General features: G+C 36.8%; 1 protein-coding gene across 1 annotated transcript in view; it reads right to left on the bottom strand.

Annotated features, from left to right (window-relative positions):
- The window catches only part of adam12a (ADAM metallopeptidase domain 12a), a 505,639-nt gene that overhangs the window by 125,600 nt on the left and 362,662 nt on the right, over nt 1-17,377 (bottom strand). Inside the window, exon 11 of the mRNA XM_030122462.1 lies at nt 7,948-8,096. Within this exon, the coding sequence (XP_029978322.1) occupies nt 7,948-8,096 (149 nt within the window). The remainder of the gene's footprint in view (nt 1-7,947; nt 8,097-17,377) is intronic.

Here is a 17,377-nt window from a genome sequence, read left to right as displayed (position 1 = left end):
ACTTTACGCCTATTTGCGATACTTTATGCCCATTTTGGGACACTTTACAACATTTTGCAACACTTCATGCCATTTTATGACACATTACGCCTTTTTGCGACACTTCATGCCATTTTGCAACACTTTACACCTATTTGTGACACTTTACGCTTATTTGCGAACTTTATGCCCATTTTGCAACACTTCACACCATTTTGCAACACTGCACCTTTTTGCAACACTATTTTTGACACTTTACACCATTTTACAACACTTTACGACCATTTTGCAACTCTTTACACCATTTTTCGCACAGAAAGCTGCCTGTGTACACTTTTAGTTTTTGGACTTTAGTATAAAAATGTGCGTTTTTTAATTGGTCAGAGAAGAAAACAATATTAATGGTCATAACTGGTTATAAATATTATGTTTATATTTCTTACTTGTACCAGCAGTTTCTGTGACTGTGATGGTGTGTGTTATGTTCAAATTGAACACAACAGGTTAACAGTTGTGATGGTGATATGTGTCAATTGTACATCCAACATTAGAATAATAATACAGGGGTCCATTGGAAAATAGAGTTGAAGAGCCCTGGACGAGATCATTTCTTTCTTTTGTCATCCAGAATGGGGGGGGGGGGGACTGTATTTTTTAGTCTTTTTTCTCACAGGGTTATGGTTGCTACATTTTCCCATCATTCCTTGCTGCAAAGAATGACTTCTGATTCACATATCTTAAGGTAGAGGTGATAAGTTGTACAGAAAAAAAAAAAAAACCTATAATAGGCAGTTTTCAGAAGTGGTTAAGTATTTATTTGGAGCTGCAGAGAGATTTTCCAACATTAAAGATGCATGCATGTCAAAGAATAGCTCTAACTCTAACTGGCTGTGAATGAGAAAAAAAATAGAAGGCCACTAAGAAACAGATGGAGAGGAAAAAAAGCACTTTACTTCTACTTCAACAGACATTCGGGGCTATTTATTCCCCTGCAAGTTGCCTTTTTTTGGACAGGCCCGTGACCAGGGATGCCCCCAATCAGTGTTAAATATTAATCTGCATCTTACTGCGGTGTTGTTTTACGAGCCTATAATCAGGAATACGGTTACCCAGCTTTTTATGGGTCCGGTCCAAGTCAAATAGACGGGGATGTTTCCAGTATAAACACCAGTCCGAAGCTCCCACAGACCTCTAGAAGCTTGGCTCAGTTCAACATTTCCACCCCGAACATCCTTGTCACTCCGCTGGATTTACTACAAGATGTCAGACATGGCGGGTCGGAGCGGTAGGCCGTTAAAGGGCCTACCGCTTCATCCAAATTCTACCAACACATGCTGTTTTTCAATTGCATTTCAAGCAGTTCAGACAGTTCTTTCCCCTGTGAGATTACAACTACGGTGCTTAAAGCTTTGAAAAACTACATTTATAAAGCGTGTCTCCTAAAACAGTGACCTGGTTACTGTAAAACTGTAATGCACAGATGTGGTAGGGATATTTCTCAGAACCCATGAAGACCCAAATATCCACCACCCACCAAAACATCTACTGATCTAAAATGATTAATACCTGTTCATCTACTAATCCTATCAATACACGGAAATTACTGGTGGATTTTATTTTATTTTTTTGGCACTAATGGGTAGGGATAGGAAGAGTTAAGAATTTACCGATTCCGATTCCATTATCGATTTTGCTTGTCGATCCGATTCCTTACACTGGGTTACAAAAAAATGTTTTTTGCAAGTTGTCTAGGTTTTTTCAACTGAATTAGGACCATTTTTGCACCGCTAAATCCAAAAATTACATCTGTTTTTGTCAATCAGGTCAGGTTTTTTTGCTAATTTTATTTTGAAGAATTTGATCTTCTCGAAAGGATGCTGAAAAACTGGTCCATGCTTTTATCTCCAGCAGACTGGACTACTGTAATGGACTCCTTACAGGTCTCCCAAAAAGCAGCACAGACAGACTTCAGCTGATTCAGAACTCTGCAGCTAGGTTATTAACCAAAACCAAGAAGAGAGAGCACATTACTCCAGTGTTGGTTTCCCTGCACTGGCTACCGGTAACCTACAGAACTGATTTTAAGATACAGTCTACTCTCGTTAAACCGCCCGCCGTTATACCGCCATTTCCGCTCATCGCCATCCGCCAGCCCAGTTCCATGCACAAACAACACTTATACCATTGATTTCCCGACCGTTATACCGCCAGCGGCGCGGCGCGGCACCTCCGAGGTGCGCCACTGTGGCACCTCCCGAGGTGAGGCTCCCAGTGTTGTCTTTTCCGTGGAAACCGGGTCAAAATGGCTCTTTGAGTGTTAAAGGTTGCCGATCCCTGCCTTACAACATAACAGAATCAAGATTTATTTAGAAACGCAATTAGAACGGGTTAACGGAGGCAGCATAGACATCATATAGTAAAGACATGCACATTATGGACGCAACCCGTTGTAACGCCATTTTCGCTATACCGCCAATTTGGCCGTGAACGGAAGTTGGCGGTATAACGAGAGTAGACTGTACTACTCCTCACGTATAAAGCTCTAAATGGAACCGGACCAAGTTACATTGCAAACTCACTGATCAATTATGTACAAACTAGAACACTGAGGTCATCAAACGCAGGGTTACTAGCGACTCCCAGAAATATTACAAGGAAAATGGGGGACGCAGCCTTTACTAACTATGCACCAAAATGATGGAATACAATTCCAAAAGACATTAGAGAAGCCAGTTCACTGAATATATTTAAAACCAAATTAAAAACATTTTTATTCTCATTAGCCTTTGAAAGGAGATAAAAATGGGGTCACAATTCAGGAACCAGGAATGTGCGTTTTTTTTATTTTTATTTTATTTTATTGTATTTCTTTTTTTATTTTTTATTTTATTGTATTTGAAATTTCATCTTATTTCTTGCACTTCAAAAATTCTATGTATATTCAAATATTTTAATGTGCGCTGTTTTTATATTTATTTTTATTTTATTGTATTTCTAATCAAATCTAAATGTATTTCAATATTGTATTTTTTTCAATCAATGTGAAGCACTTTGGGCTACAATTTCTGTATGAAAGGTGCTATACAAATAAAGTTTATTATTATTATTATTATTATTATTATTATTATTATTATTATTATTATTATTATTATTATTATTCTCAAAATATAATAATTAATACCAAAATAACATTGGTAAAGCACACTTTATGAAATGTGTGACTTGAATTTAAGTTTTTTGAGCTGCTTTAGGATAATTTTGGTGTGCTGAATCCAAAAATCACATTAATTTTGCTCAATCAGGTCAACTTTCTGAACTATGCTACATATTGGCTTTTTAACATTTTTGCTTACATTTATGGGCATTTTCACATCATATGATACAAAATTCTTTCATATTTCTTGCAATAAACGAGTTCTGAAGATTTTACTTTTGCCAATTTATGATTAATGTTTTTTTTAATATTACAGGTGAATGAAATGGCTTCAACTAGAAGATCTTGCAAAAATGAGCCTGACATATTCTGCTACATCTGCGCTGAATACACCATTGTACCTAACAGGAATCAAGCCACAAGTTTCATAAAGTGTGCTTACCAATCTTATTTTGGTATTAATTATTATATTTTGTGAGAAGATCAAATTTTTCCAAATCAAATTAGCAAAAAAAACCTGACCTGATTGAGAAAAATTTTCATTTTTGGATTTAGTGGTGCAAAATGGTCTGAATTCAGTTGAAAAAACCTAGACAACTTGCAAAAAACCTTTTTTTGTAACCCAGTATAATTATTCTATCTGAACCATCATGCAGTTCCACACCCTAGTTCAAATATCTCCAGTATTATCATAACTTGTGCAATAATCAATGCCATTATACTGTTAAAAATACCATTTACACCTACGTTTGCATACAATTTGAAGAAAATATAGTCATGCAGTAAAAAAAAACATTAAAAATAGAACCAGTTCTATCCCAAAGCTAAAATTTTGTGCACATCTTGAAACATATATGAAGACATGGTAAAACATTTCAAAATTTTCATTAACTGGCCACATGGTAATTTGGGTGCTCAAATAAAGAGTATTTTTGTGAAAAATTGAAATCGACCCATTTTATTCATTGCCTCACAGCAACACTTTTCATGTAAATGTAATCTTTTTGCAGTACATTGTTGCATCTTGACCATAAGAATCCATGCAAAAAAAAAATTCAGTCTCTACATTCATCCATTCTGGCACAGTGCAAGCCTGAAGAGAGAGGACATTTGGAAGAATTAGCCTTTTTGCCTGATTTCAAGGCCTCATGGACCAAACATGAAGGCACCTACAATTATTTTGATGCCAAATATGGTCTTTTCAGGAGGATTTCACCCCAAACAGTAAGTTTCAGCAGTGTGGCTTGAATACCTAAGGAGATATAGCTCCTCAAAGCTGGCCGAAAAGCAAATTTGCAGAATTAAAAAAAAAAAACCAAAACAATTTTCAAAGGGCTGTATCTCCTAAACTATTACAGATATGACATTAAAATTTTGGATGTGTTTGTTTATCTGGTAGGTGAACAAGTGTGATGTTTTTCAGAATTTTCCGAGGGGGTCATGTGGGGACCATTGATTGAATTGAACCCTGAAATGTTGACTTTCAGAGTATATATGAGTGACCTATAAAGGGTTAAATCATAATTTTTCATATAAAAAGTTGTCAAGACAATAAATGTGCGATGTGTTGTGTTCCACTTGTGCGACACATGGTTCTGCAAAAGGGCCACCATTTCATTTAGCCTCCCGCAGATCAACAGCGGATTAGGGTTAATTAAAACTGCACTGTGTTGCCCATGTTCTACCACTGAACAATTGGTTTCCCATACAGAATGACTCAGATTGCCTTGAGGTATCGGCACAGCTGCCGATTCGGCCGTAAACACCAATATTTGCTTTCTGCTCTGATAAATTAGAAATGGAGAGCGTAAAGAAGAGCGACTACGCTTTATGTGGAGACTCTTGATTTGTAAGAAGAGAGCGAGTTAAAGCTAAAGTCAATGATGCTTTGAGGTTGAGATCAATAGTAGAAGACGGATTCAGATAAAAAAAAGTCGACTATAAGTGAAGGTTATGCATTCACAACTTAGTATTATCAGCAAAATGTAATTAAAGATATTTTGCAGCAAAATATCCCCACTATATGTGATGTTTTGGGTGTATTTTATTGCCGCCTTCATGTCTATATTGTGTTATACTGCTTTAGAGGTTTCATTCTGAGCTCATTTGAAGAACTGTATACTGTTGTGCAGTTTAATTTACAGCTGCTTTTCCCAAACCGAGGATTAGGACCGAAAATAGGCTGTTTTTATTGGGTCGCCAATTGTCACTGTATAAGACGTGACAATAATATGAAATGAATTCCTTTCCCTGGTTAAACAATGCAACAAGAGTCAATTCTAATCAATTCAGTTCAGTCTAATTCAATGTTATTTAGACTACAACACCCAAACACCCAATATCTACAGAACTGCCCTTATGCAAAGAAAATATATTTCTCTATATATTGACTGTCAATATATTACTGACTGAAAAATATATTACTGTATAATATATATTTATATTTAAAATATACAGAATAATATATTGTGTCAATATATTTTGTATTATATTACAATATATTGAAAAATACATAAGGAATTGCCGCTTTCCATATATTGAAACATATATGACAATATATTTACTTATATATGTAAATATATGTCATTATATATTTAGTAATACACTTCATAATGTATGTAATGTATGTATGTATGTATGCATATATACATACATATATTGTCTAGTGTATTACTAAATATATGTAATTATATATTTAGTAATACACTTCAAAAAATATGCATGTATATATATGTACATCTTTTTCATCCTATGTTGCCAAAATGACTAAGAAGGCATCTTTTTTCAGTTAACACTTTTTTCATGTATATCACAATGCATATTTTCATGAAATATCTGACTATGCATACCACGTAATGTAAGTGTTGATAAATATCTGCTTTATGTAAACTTGAGTCAATGGAAAGAAACTGAGTTTCAATAAAACTATATGTAAAAATATAGGGCAGTTTTTGTCTTCATTGCAATATATGTTTTATATGTATCAATATATGATTAAAGCATATATTGCAGTATATTGGAAAATATATGCACTACTTTCCCATATATGGAAATGTATTTTTTAATATAATGCATTATATTGTTCAATATATTGCCATATATTTTTGTTTCATAAGGGTGGGTAAAAGGATATTTGTCTATTCTGCTCCTAACACATGGAATGTGTTGCTAAAAGACTGGAAATTGACTGAATTGATCTTTTTGAACACTTTTGAATCCAAACTCAAAGCACTAGAGCAGTGTTTTTCAACCTTGCTGTCAGGACCCCACGTGGGGTTGCCTGGAATTCAAATGGGGTTGCCTGAAATTTCTCGTAATTGATAAAAATTAAAACAAACAATCAAAAAAACTTACAAAAAAAAATATATAGTGAGCTGAGAGAGAGAGACAATCACAATATATAAAAGACATGCCAAACAGTGAAACTGCAGCACTGTGGTTCTGTTTATCTGTCACATGTTCATTGTGGTCAGTTTCAGATGCTGCAGCTCTTTCATAATTCATAGTTTGAGTTCTTGTTTGTTCAGTATTAATTGTCAGCCTTGTAAATCACAGCTGGACTGACTGGACATATCCTGACCAAGGAAAATCAAATTCTCACTTTGCGCAGTAATCTACACCTGGATTTACTGCCTCCATCCAGAATAATATACATTATATAGACTAAATGTCCTCTACAATTAACGTTTATTTACAACATAGTATGGCAAACTATTACATGATCAAAAACAAATTAATTTTAGAAAAAAAATGTCTCCATTTTGAATGTCTGGGGTCGCCAGAAATGTGTGATGTTAACCCTTTCATGCACAGTGGTCACTACAGTGGACAGCTCTTCTACAGCTGTTCCCTTGTATATTCATGGATTTTGTTGTTCTTTTCATTGTTTTTTTTTGTTCTTCTTGTTTTTTAACACATATCTTTATTAAAGTTTTAAGACACTACATATCTTTTCTGACATGAACTGGTAACATTATGTAGATCTCTCCTGAGCATAAACCCCCAGAATCACAAGCCCTCCCCATAGTTTTCACACAATTTATCAGTAAACACATATTTCTGTGCGTCAAAAATTAAACGTGTGGTGTCCAGCTGAGTGGACATTTTTGCAACTTCATGAAAAATAGGTTAATGAGAATTTTTTTTTTTTGCATTATTATTAGTTTTTTATGTATTTTAAAATTTTTAAAAAAATATTTTTATTATTATTATTTTTATTTTTATTTTTTTTTTTTTTCAGAAGAAAATTTTCAATCGCATTGTTTTTTCATGTCTAAAGAGGAATAAGAACACTCAAGAAAAAATTTTGATTAAGGTTCTCATAATTCGTGCGTGAAAGGGTTAAAATGTCGTGTAAGAACCACAAAAAGAAATCCATTGTTTTCAGCGCAGGAAAGAGGATTTTTAAAGAGTTAATTTAGCTGATGATAAATTTAACCAATAAATAAAAACTTGATCATTAAGTGAAGCGAATGAAAGAGTGTAAAACTACAGCTGTCGGATAAATGTAGTGGAATAAAAACGACAGATGTAGTGGAGCAGAAGGACAGAGTTGCATGTAACTCGTATAAATAATAATTAAAATGAGCGTTTGGATGAATTCTGAATGAAATATTGCTGGAAAAGCTAGGGGAAAAAAAAAAAAAAAACACCGGTTGAAAGGTTGTGTATGTCCTGAGGCGGATACACATCAAGTAAAATACAAGCCTTGTCATCTCGAGCTCTGCGGTCGGAGCTGGGGAGTGAGTTATCCTGTCGAAACCTGATCTGATGAGGATAAACTGACCATCTGAGATCATGCGCCTGTGACTCACCCAGTGGAGGGAGTCATGATGCAGCCTCCGCGATCCACCGTCACCCTGCAGCCGCACCCTCTCTCCGGTGTGTCGTGGTTCATTCCAAAGTTGTGTCCGAGCTCGTGGGCCAGAGTGACCGCGGCGCCCAGGGGGTTGTCAGAATGGTCCTGAGGAAAAAACAAAAAAAACATCAATTATTCAGATATTTTCATTTCATTCCTCTGTTATTAAATCTAAAACACACTGAGCTGAAGACCCTGGTGCTCAAAGTACTGAAGGCACTCGTCTTCTCAATGCCCTCACTCGGACTGCTGGGACTTTTTTCTTATGCCAGAGGTTCAGAATATTTGTGTTACGACCAGAATGATCCCCACAGATTGGTTTGAGTCGTTTTGTTTTGTCTGTTTTTGTACTTGTGTATATTTCCTTTTTTTTTTTTTTTTGGTATTCTGTTTGCCCATTTGAAACGTGTGTTTATGTAAAATTTAATTAAATAGAGCACAAAGTTGTTTTAAGCACAGATAGATAGATAGATAGATAGATAGATAGATAGATAGATAGATAGATAGATAGATAGATAGATAGATAGATAGATAGATAGATAGATAGAATGATAGAGTGATAGATAGAACGATAGAACGATAGATACGATAGATAGAATGATAGAACGATAGAATGATAGAACGATAGATAGAACGATAGACAGAACGATAGACAGAACGATAGAACGATAGAACGATAGAACGATAGAACGATAGATAGAACGATAGAACGATAGAACGATCGATAGAACGATAGAACGATAGATAGATAGATAGATAGATAGATAGATAGATAGATAGATAGATAGATAGATAGATAGATAGATAGATAGATAGATAGATAGATAGATAGATAGATAGATAGATAGATAGATAGATAGATAGATAGATAGATAGATAGATAGACAGACAGATTCCCATCCCTCCTCTCCAGGTGGAGGACCTTATGCATAACCCTCCTTCAGAACAAACCCATATTAAGCCTCCAGTGCCCATACAAACAAACCCAGTGCAGTTGGATCAGTGCTTATGGGAGTGTTTCTTCTGTTTCCTCTGCTGGACGTGGTGGTGCTGAAAGCAGATCAGAAGCAGCAGAATATGGGCCGTCACCTCCGGCACATTCAGGTAAAACTCTGACAGAAGCGCATGTGCTGCTGCTTCAGCCTCGCAAATAAACACACCAACCTCCGCTGAGCAAATGTGACAAACGGGTCTGCGTTTAGAGAGGACAAACCCTGGAAACGGCTGTTCCAGAGGTGGTGTTAGGTGGAAATGGGTGGGTGGGCTGTGCAGGTGAATACGGTGACACGTTGAGTGAAAGCTGCAGCCGGTTGAAGCGTCGCCGTTCTTTGAAAGGTGCGTTAAACACCAACACGTGAAGAGGCCAGATAAATAATGCAACGGCGGCGGCGGCAGTGATCGGCTCTGGGTGGATGCAGAGCTGTGTCAGAGGACCTTCGCCTGCGGAGTCTCCAGTCAGTGTGCATTATTCAGTAGCGCTGTGCGAGTGGAGCTCAGGCTGATGAAGTGCTCTGCTGGAGGCTTTTGAAAGGAGCGGTCATCAGCTGTCAGAGCTGCTGTGATCCCACTGCACAGCCTGGACTTATACCAAAAAAAAAAAAAAAAAAAAGAAAGATTCGTCTTACTGGAACAACTCAGACACCTTCAGAAACACCTTTATACGGTGGCCCAGAGGTGCAACAGCCCAAAAAATGATCCACTATAAGAAAAAAAAAGAAAATAGCCCAAAAAATTCTCCACTATAAGAAAAAAAAAGAGTACAGCCCAAAAAATTATCCACTATAAGAAAAAAAAAAGAGTACAGCCCAAAAAATTATCCACTATAAGAAAAAAAAAAGAGTACAGCCCAAAAAATTATCCACTATAAGAAAAAAAAAAAGAGTACAGCCCAAAAAATGATCCACTATAAGAAAAAAAAGAGAACAGCCCAAAAAATTATCCACAATAAGAAAAAAAGAGAACAGCCCAAAAAATTATCCACTACAAGAAAAAAAGAGAACAGCCCAAAAAATTATCCACTACAAGAAAAAAAGAGAACAGCCCAAAAAATTATCCACTATAAGAAAAAAAACAGAGCAGCCCAAAAAATTATCCACTACAAGAAAAAAAAAAAAGAGAACAGCCCAAAAAATTATCCACTACAAGAAAAAAAAAAAGAGAACAGCCCAAAAAATTATCTGCTGTAAGAAAAAAAAAAGAGAACAGCCCAAAAAATTATCCACTATAAAAAAAAGAGAACAGCCCAAAAAATTATCCACTACAAGAAAAAAAAGAGAGAACAGCCCAAAAAATTATCCACTATAAAAAAAAAGAGAACAGCCCAAAAAATTATCCACTACAAGAAAAAAAAAAAGAGAGAACAGCCCAAAAAATTATCTGCTATAAGAAAAAAAAAACATCATCCACCTTTTCAATTAAGGGGGCGCTATTTACCTGTAAGATCTCTTGCTTTAAAATTAAGGCCACCACAAAAAATAAAAGCGTAGGCTGAAAATTTTTAAGGCCTTCAGCTAATGCGGCTAATGCTAACAAAGTAACCCCCCCCGGAAGTGGAGGTTGGTGCACTAAAAATAAAGTTATTCTAAAAATATATATTGGACAATTTTTTGGGCTGTACTCTTTTTTTTCTTATAGTGGATACATTTTTGGGCTGTACTCTTTTTTTTCTTATAGTGGATAACTTTTTGGGCTGTTGCACCTCTGGGCTACCGTACCTTGATGAGCGACATTGGCGAGTGACTGGTAACATGTGCAACATATCGTTAGCTTTATAGCATAATCACCGAGGTCATACACTACATAGACCAGGGGTACCCAACCCTGGTCCTCCAGATCTACTATCCTGCATGTTTTAGATCAGGGCTGTCAAACTCATTTTAGTTCAGTTCCACATTCAGCTAAATTTGTTCTGCAGTGGGCTGAACCAGTAAAATAGTAACATAATAATATATAAATAATGTCAACTCTAAATTTTTTTCTATGTTTTAGAGCGAAAAAAGTTAATTTACATTTTGAAAAGGTTTACATCTACAAACTAACCTTTCAAAAAAATGTGAATAACATGAACAAACGGAAAAAATAAGTTTAATTTTCACAACATTATGCCTCAGTTTATCATTTACACATGTACATTAGAATGTACAGATCACAGTGGCTCTACAAACACACAAAACATTGAGTAACAGGCAGAATATTGTTAAAATTGTACTTACTTCTCTTAAGACATTTCAGGTTATTCACATTTCTTGCAAAACTATACTTTGTTTCCGCGTAAATACATGAAAATATTTACATTTACAAAGAGAAACATTTGAAGTTGTTATTATATCTGTTATTATGATAGTATTTTATTGGTCCTGCCCACTTGAGATTGAATTGTTCTGAATGTGGAACCTGAACTAAAACAACTGTTAATATTTTAGTGTAATTTTTGCATTTCACAAATTCATCCCATGGGCCGGACTGGACCCTTTGGCGGGCCAGATTTGGCCCCCTGGCCGCATGTTTGACACCTGTGTTTTAGATGTTTCCCTCTTCCAGCACATAGGCTTATCATTTGAATGAGGTGTGGTGGAAGAGGGATACATCTGAAACATATTTTCACACTTATTTTGGTTAAATAATGTAAACACTGTTGAATTAGTTTATTATAATCTGGTATAGGCCTTTTTGTTCCTTGTCCTGATTTGAAGTTTAAAGACAAGAGTATTTGAAACTTCATTATCCATCCACCCATCCATCCATTTTCTACCGCTTTATATTATCCGGGGCTGGGTCACAGGGGTAACAGTCTAAGCAGGGACGCCCAGACTTCCCTCTCCCCAGACTCCTCCTCCAGCTCTTCCAGGGGGACCCCGAGGTGTTCCCAGGCCAGCCCACAGACATAGTCTCTCCAGCATGTCCTAGGTCTTCCCCGAGGTCTCCTCCCAGTGGGACATGCCTGGAACACCTCCCCAGAGAGGCGTCCAGGAGGCATCCGAAACAGATGCCTGAGCCACCTCAGCTGGCCCCTCTGGATGTGAAACTTCATTATGTTAAAGCTATACCGTATGATGTGGCATTTTTACACTTTTCTTTTGTCATCTTAAAATGCTCCTAATAAGTGTGTGTCAAACTAAAATGTAAAAGAAATCTGCCAGGCATTGAAACTCAAAAATGTTTAATTCTCATGTATTTCTGATAAAAGTCTGACCAATCATTTTAGTCGGTCCGAATAAAATAATTGGCCGAACCTGACTGAGCCTCCTGTCAATCATCCGATCCATTATCGCCGTCTCCGCATCTGATATGTGTCCCTCTGAATCTGACGCTTCACTGGCGCTGCTTCTCCTGTCACTGACCACAGTCTACTGTCTAGGATGTGTATGGACAGAACTGACATGCACATGTGGAAGGGAAAAACGGATTTATGAACAGAAACAACAACTGAGGGGAACAAACGGGAGTCTGATGAATGAAGGATGGAGATAAAAGTCCGGAAGTCAGCTGTACTGGACTGAACAGGTCTGCATAAAGCTCAGCTTTTCTGACGGTGGGACTCATACAGGTACATGTACATGGTGTCACACATGTAAGATGATGTAGGATGATAATTGTATGGACTATGAAACTCCAAATGTACACGGAAAATTCGCGGAGGCCGCGCGTTCACAGTGCGCGCGCCCATCCCCTGGGCACTGCAGTGAAGACCCTGACCCAGTACTGCACAGACCAGGTCTACTGATGGAACAGGTCTACTGATGGAACAGGTCTACTGATGGAACAGGAGCCACGGGCCCGCGGCAGGTGGATGATGCATCTGATTACTGAGGGAGGGGTCCGCGGACACGCCAAAACGGACCGGACCTCCACCTCTGCTTCCTCCTCTGTTTCCATCGCGCATGAGGAGAGAGGAGGAGGAGCCTCAGAGCTCAGGCAGAGGGAAGGGGGCGGGGCTTTGGAGGGAGGCAGGTTGTTCATGTTCAAACTTTTACTAAGTGCTGTGAGAAATGCCACATCGATAGGTAGAGCTTTAAGTTACTGATGAGAAACGGGTGTGGGATTAAATATGTTGTCTTCTTCTCACTCCTCAGGTCATCTGGTGCAGGTCTGCTCTGTGTTTCCAAAGTCAGAACTAAACATGGAGAATTAGCGTTCAGTTTCTATGCTCCGTATATCTGAAACAAACTACCAGAAAATATCAGGTCTGCTGAGAGTCTGAGTTCTTTTAAGTCCAGGTTAAAGACTCACCTGTTCACTGCTGCCTTTGACTAAAAGGATTTGGACTTTTTAAATTTCATATTCTCTTTGAAACTCTGCACTGCAACTCTTACTTTAATATGTGTGTGTTTTTATTTCTATTTTATTTTATTCTATTTTATTTTTTTTTATTTTATGTGTTGTTTTCTTATTTGCTGTTTTTAATCACCTTTTACATGTTTCTTTTATAATGTTTTAAATGTGTTTCTTTTTGTTTCTTTTATTTCAATGTCCTGTGTGAAGCACCTTGAATTGCCTTGTTGCTGAAATGTGTTATACAAATAAACTTGCCTTGCCTTTCCAAGCGTAAATAAATGAATTTGAAATATTGAACTTGCCTGTATTCTGTTGAATATATTTACATTATCAGATACTGTTGTATGCAGGTCATTTGTGTTGTAAAATGTTGACTCACTTGCTCGAAATGGAAATGAATGAATGAATTTATTTGGCATTTTGAGCACTGACTTTCATTGGTTCATTTGATTGAATTTCCACTGCTAAAAAAAAAAGAGTGCACATCATTGTAACAACGTGCCACATGCATGGACGTGCTGTTAACATTCACTGGATATTAATTTAATTTTACTCATGACATCAGAACACGACCACATATCACTACAGTGTAAAGCTAGTTTTATGGTTATTTTAAACCCGAGTACGTTTTAGGACTTTTCAGCTTTATTGCCCAGTTAAAACATTTGTTAGAAGAGCAGATTAAATAAGTTGCACGACATTTCTTACATTTTTAACAGGGTAACTATGTGTAACCTGCCCAACCCTGCTGATGAGGCTGATTTACTTAAAAAAAAAAAAAAACCTGCATGCCACTGTCTGTGTTCTGTTTCATCGCACCAATGAAATTGATGTAACCTTCAAGGGCTGGTAAATTGAGATTCCAGATGGTGGAGAATGGATGGTAAGTATCTAAGCGCTTAGAAAAATAACAATGAGACCCATAAGGGGGGTTTAGTTAATGAGTTCAAAGGTACTGTGTAAAAGGGAGACAACCGGGTCATGGTTTCTCCAGCAGAGGAGACGAATCCTAAACATCTGGGAGCTGATCTATGCTTGTACGTAGAGCTCTGTCATAATGACCGTGTCCCTGCTTTACCATCTGGGAGGACAAGACTGAAGAACCATCTGGGTAGGAGCTGGAAACCTCACCACCAGCCACTCTGAGACAGACAGTATAAAAGAATAGCACGACTCGAGTGGATACTTGCGCCTACACTGTAAAATGTAACGTGTTGAAATACGAGAAATCTGAGTGAAAAGGCTGCCTTGAATTTTTTTTTTATGTCAAATGAAAACATATTTTTTATTAACATCTGGTATTAATACAGGGTGGGGAAGCAAAATTTACAATATTTTGAGGCAGGGATTGAAAGACAGTGTATGACCAATTAGTTTATTGAAAGTCATGAGAATTTATTTGCCACAAGAAAATGGACATAATAGAAAATGTTTTTATTCTATGTGTCCTCCTTCTTTCTCAATAACTACCTTCACATGCTTCCTGAAACTTGCGCAAGTGTTCCTCAAATATTGGGGTGACAACTTCTCCCGTTCTTTTTTAATAGTATCTTCCAGACTTTCTCCTAATAGTTTTGCTCATAGTCATTCTCTTCTTTCCATTATAAACAGTCTTTATGGACACTCCAACTATTTTTGAAATCTCCTTTGGTGTGACGAGTGAATTCAGCAAATCACACACTCTTTGACGTTTGCTTTCCTGATTACTCATATGGGCAAAAGTTTCTGAAAAGGTATGGATAATAGTGTTAGGTATGATTATGACATCAATATATGTTTGGGTTCAAAACAATTGACGTAGTGCCTGCTGAGAAAAAACAACTAAATGTTCATTGTAAATTTTGCTTCCCCACCCTGTATCTGGTAGGAAAAGTTGTAAATAGGTATTGTCATATTAGTGTATATAGGAAAAAGGATGTGTGATATTGTTATACTATTATTACTGTTGTTGTTATTATATTAATATTCATACAAAATAATAATTGCTATATAATGATCATAAGGAATAGAAATTGGGGGTAGGAGTACATAAGTTTTTACTTCTTCCTACTCCTTTTCGAGCATGTATAATTTCATTTCATTTGTTTTATTTATATAATTACTATTATTATTATTATTATTATTATTATTATTATTAATACTATTATTATTTATTTACTATTACTATCATTATTTATCTATTTACTTTGTTGTCTGTTTGCTTATCAATCATTTATATACCAGTACTTATATTTTGTTGGTTGATTTTTGTTTTTATTTCACTGTCTACAAGTTCGAAATAAAGATTTCATTCATTCATTCATTCATTCAACCAACGCAGCTCCTTCTCCTAACACTGAAAAAAATGAAATATCGCCTATTTTGTGAACCTCTGTCTTTGTTTTTTTGGATACACATTTATTAGTTAGTTGAACTCTTGGGGTAGTTGTTCGAACTTAAAAATGGACTTCAGCTACATATTCATTTGGTTGACTGGCTGGGGCTGGACTCCAACTAGGAATCTTCTTAACTAGGGATTTGTATTGGCAAGAATCTGGCGATGCGATACAAATCGCAATACTAGGATCTAGGGCTGGGTAGCATGGCCATTTTCCATAATTGATTCGATTTTGATTCATAAGGTTCTGAATCGATTAATCACGATTCCATGCGGTTCGAGCCAATATCGATTCGATTCAGTATTAATTGACTGATTCAGAGTAATTTAGTGATACCAAAGTACAATTTTGAGTTGTAGCCTGATTATTTGAGTACTGCAGTCATGCAACACATCAATACTGGTATCAATATTGATATTAGAAAGGAAATAAACATCGCCATGTTTCTACAGTGGCTCAAAACGGACTTCTCTGGGGGGGGGGGGGGGGGGGGGGTAGCGTAGCGGTCGGACATTGTCGTCGCTTTACTATTCCTCTAACTCCATTCTCGGCCATAGGTGATAGTATGGATCCAAGTTATTATTCCAAGAACGACCAGCTTCCGCGACTCACCTTGGAGAACCTCCAGCCGGACAGTTCCTTCACACTGTGGGTTAAAGTTTGAGGCCGGGAGGATGTGATGTGATGTATAAAGGATAAACTAGGTGCAACATTATTAAAATTGCACATATTTTTTAAAAATAATTTTCAGATTGTTCATATTTGTTCATGTTGCGGTTCATAGATGTAAACATTTTCATTATGGAATTTGACTTTTTTTCACTCAAAAACATACAGAAAACTTTAGAGTTGACATTATTTATAAGTTCTTACACTATTATTTATATTATTTTACTGGTCCAGCCCACTTTATATCATATTAGGCAGTGTGTGACCCCTGAATTAAAATGAGTTTGACACCCCCGGTTTGGACTTTGTATGGCTGCTACCTTGGCCAGGTCTCCTTCCAAATGAGATTCCTGATTTCAATGAGACTTCCTGGTTAAATAATGGTAAAATAAAAAATAGATGCAACAATACACTCTACTTATATTAAAGTCATGGTGGATGGTGGATTTTGACCATAATATACTTAATTTTTTAAAATTTCCTGCATCATTTCTTGCAACTGTTCATGTTGCAGTTCATAGATGTAAACATTTTCATGATGGAATTTGCCTTTTTTTCACTCAAAAACTTAGAGAAAACTTTCGAGTTGACATAATTTCCAAGTTCTTATACTATTATTTATCTTATTTTACTGGTCCGGCTCTGTGGCCCCTGAACTAAAATGAGTGTGACACCCCTGGTCTACAGTCCAGGGTTGTACTTCTGCACAACGTGGCCCTGCGTTTTTATTCAACCTGCAGTATGTCGTACATGCACAATTAAAATCATCCAAAGCACCTCATTCCATAGTTTCCACTCATGTAATCGATATATGCCGTCATTTATCAGCACTAAGCGGAGAATACCAGGCACGAATCAACCTTCCTCACCTTCTCCGAGAAATCCTCGATAATGAATGTGCCCTGAAGTTAATACAAGTTAATATCAACTCTTGACTTGGGAGCTCAACCCTTACGCAAGGGACTCAGGAGAGAAATATGAGAGCATAATGTCAGACAGGAGGGAGGTGGAGACCAAAGCGAAGAGCTGAGGACGGTAAAGAGAAGAGGGAGAGGCTAAAAAAAA

This window comes from Sphaeramia orbicularis, chromosome 19 (genome assembly GCF_902148855.1).
Source record: "Sphaeramia orbicularis chromosome 19, fSphaOr1.1, whole genome shotgun sequence".
Classification (NCBI taxonomy): Eukaryota; Metazoa; Chordata; class Actinopteri; order Kurtiformes; family Apogonidae; genus Sphaeramia; species Sphaeramia orbicularis.
The sequence above is the reverse complement of the archived record's forward strand: the minus strand, read 5'-3'. Positions and strand labels throughout refer to the sequence as shown.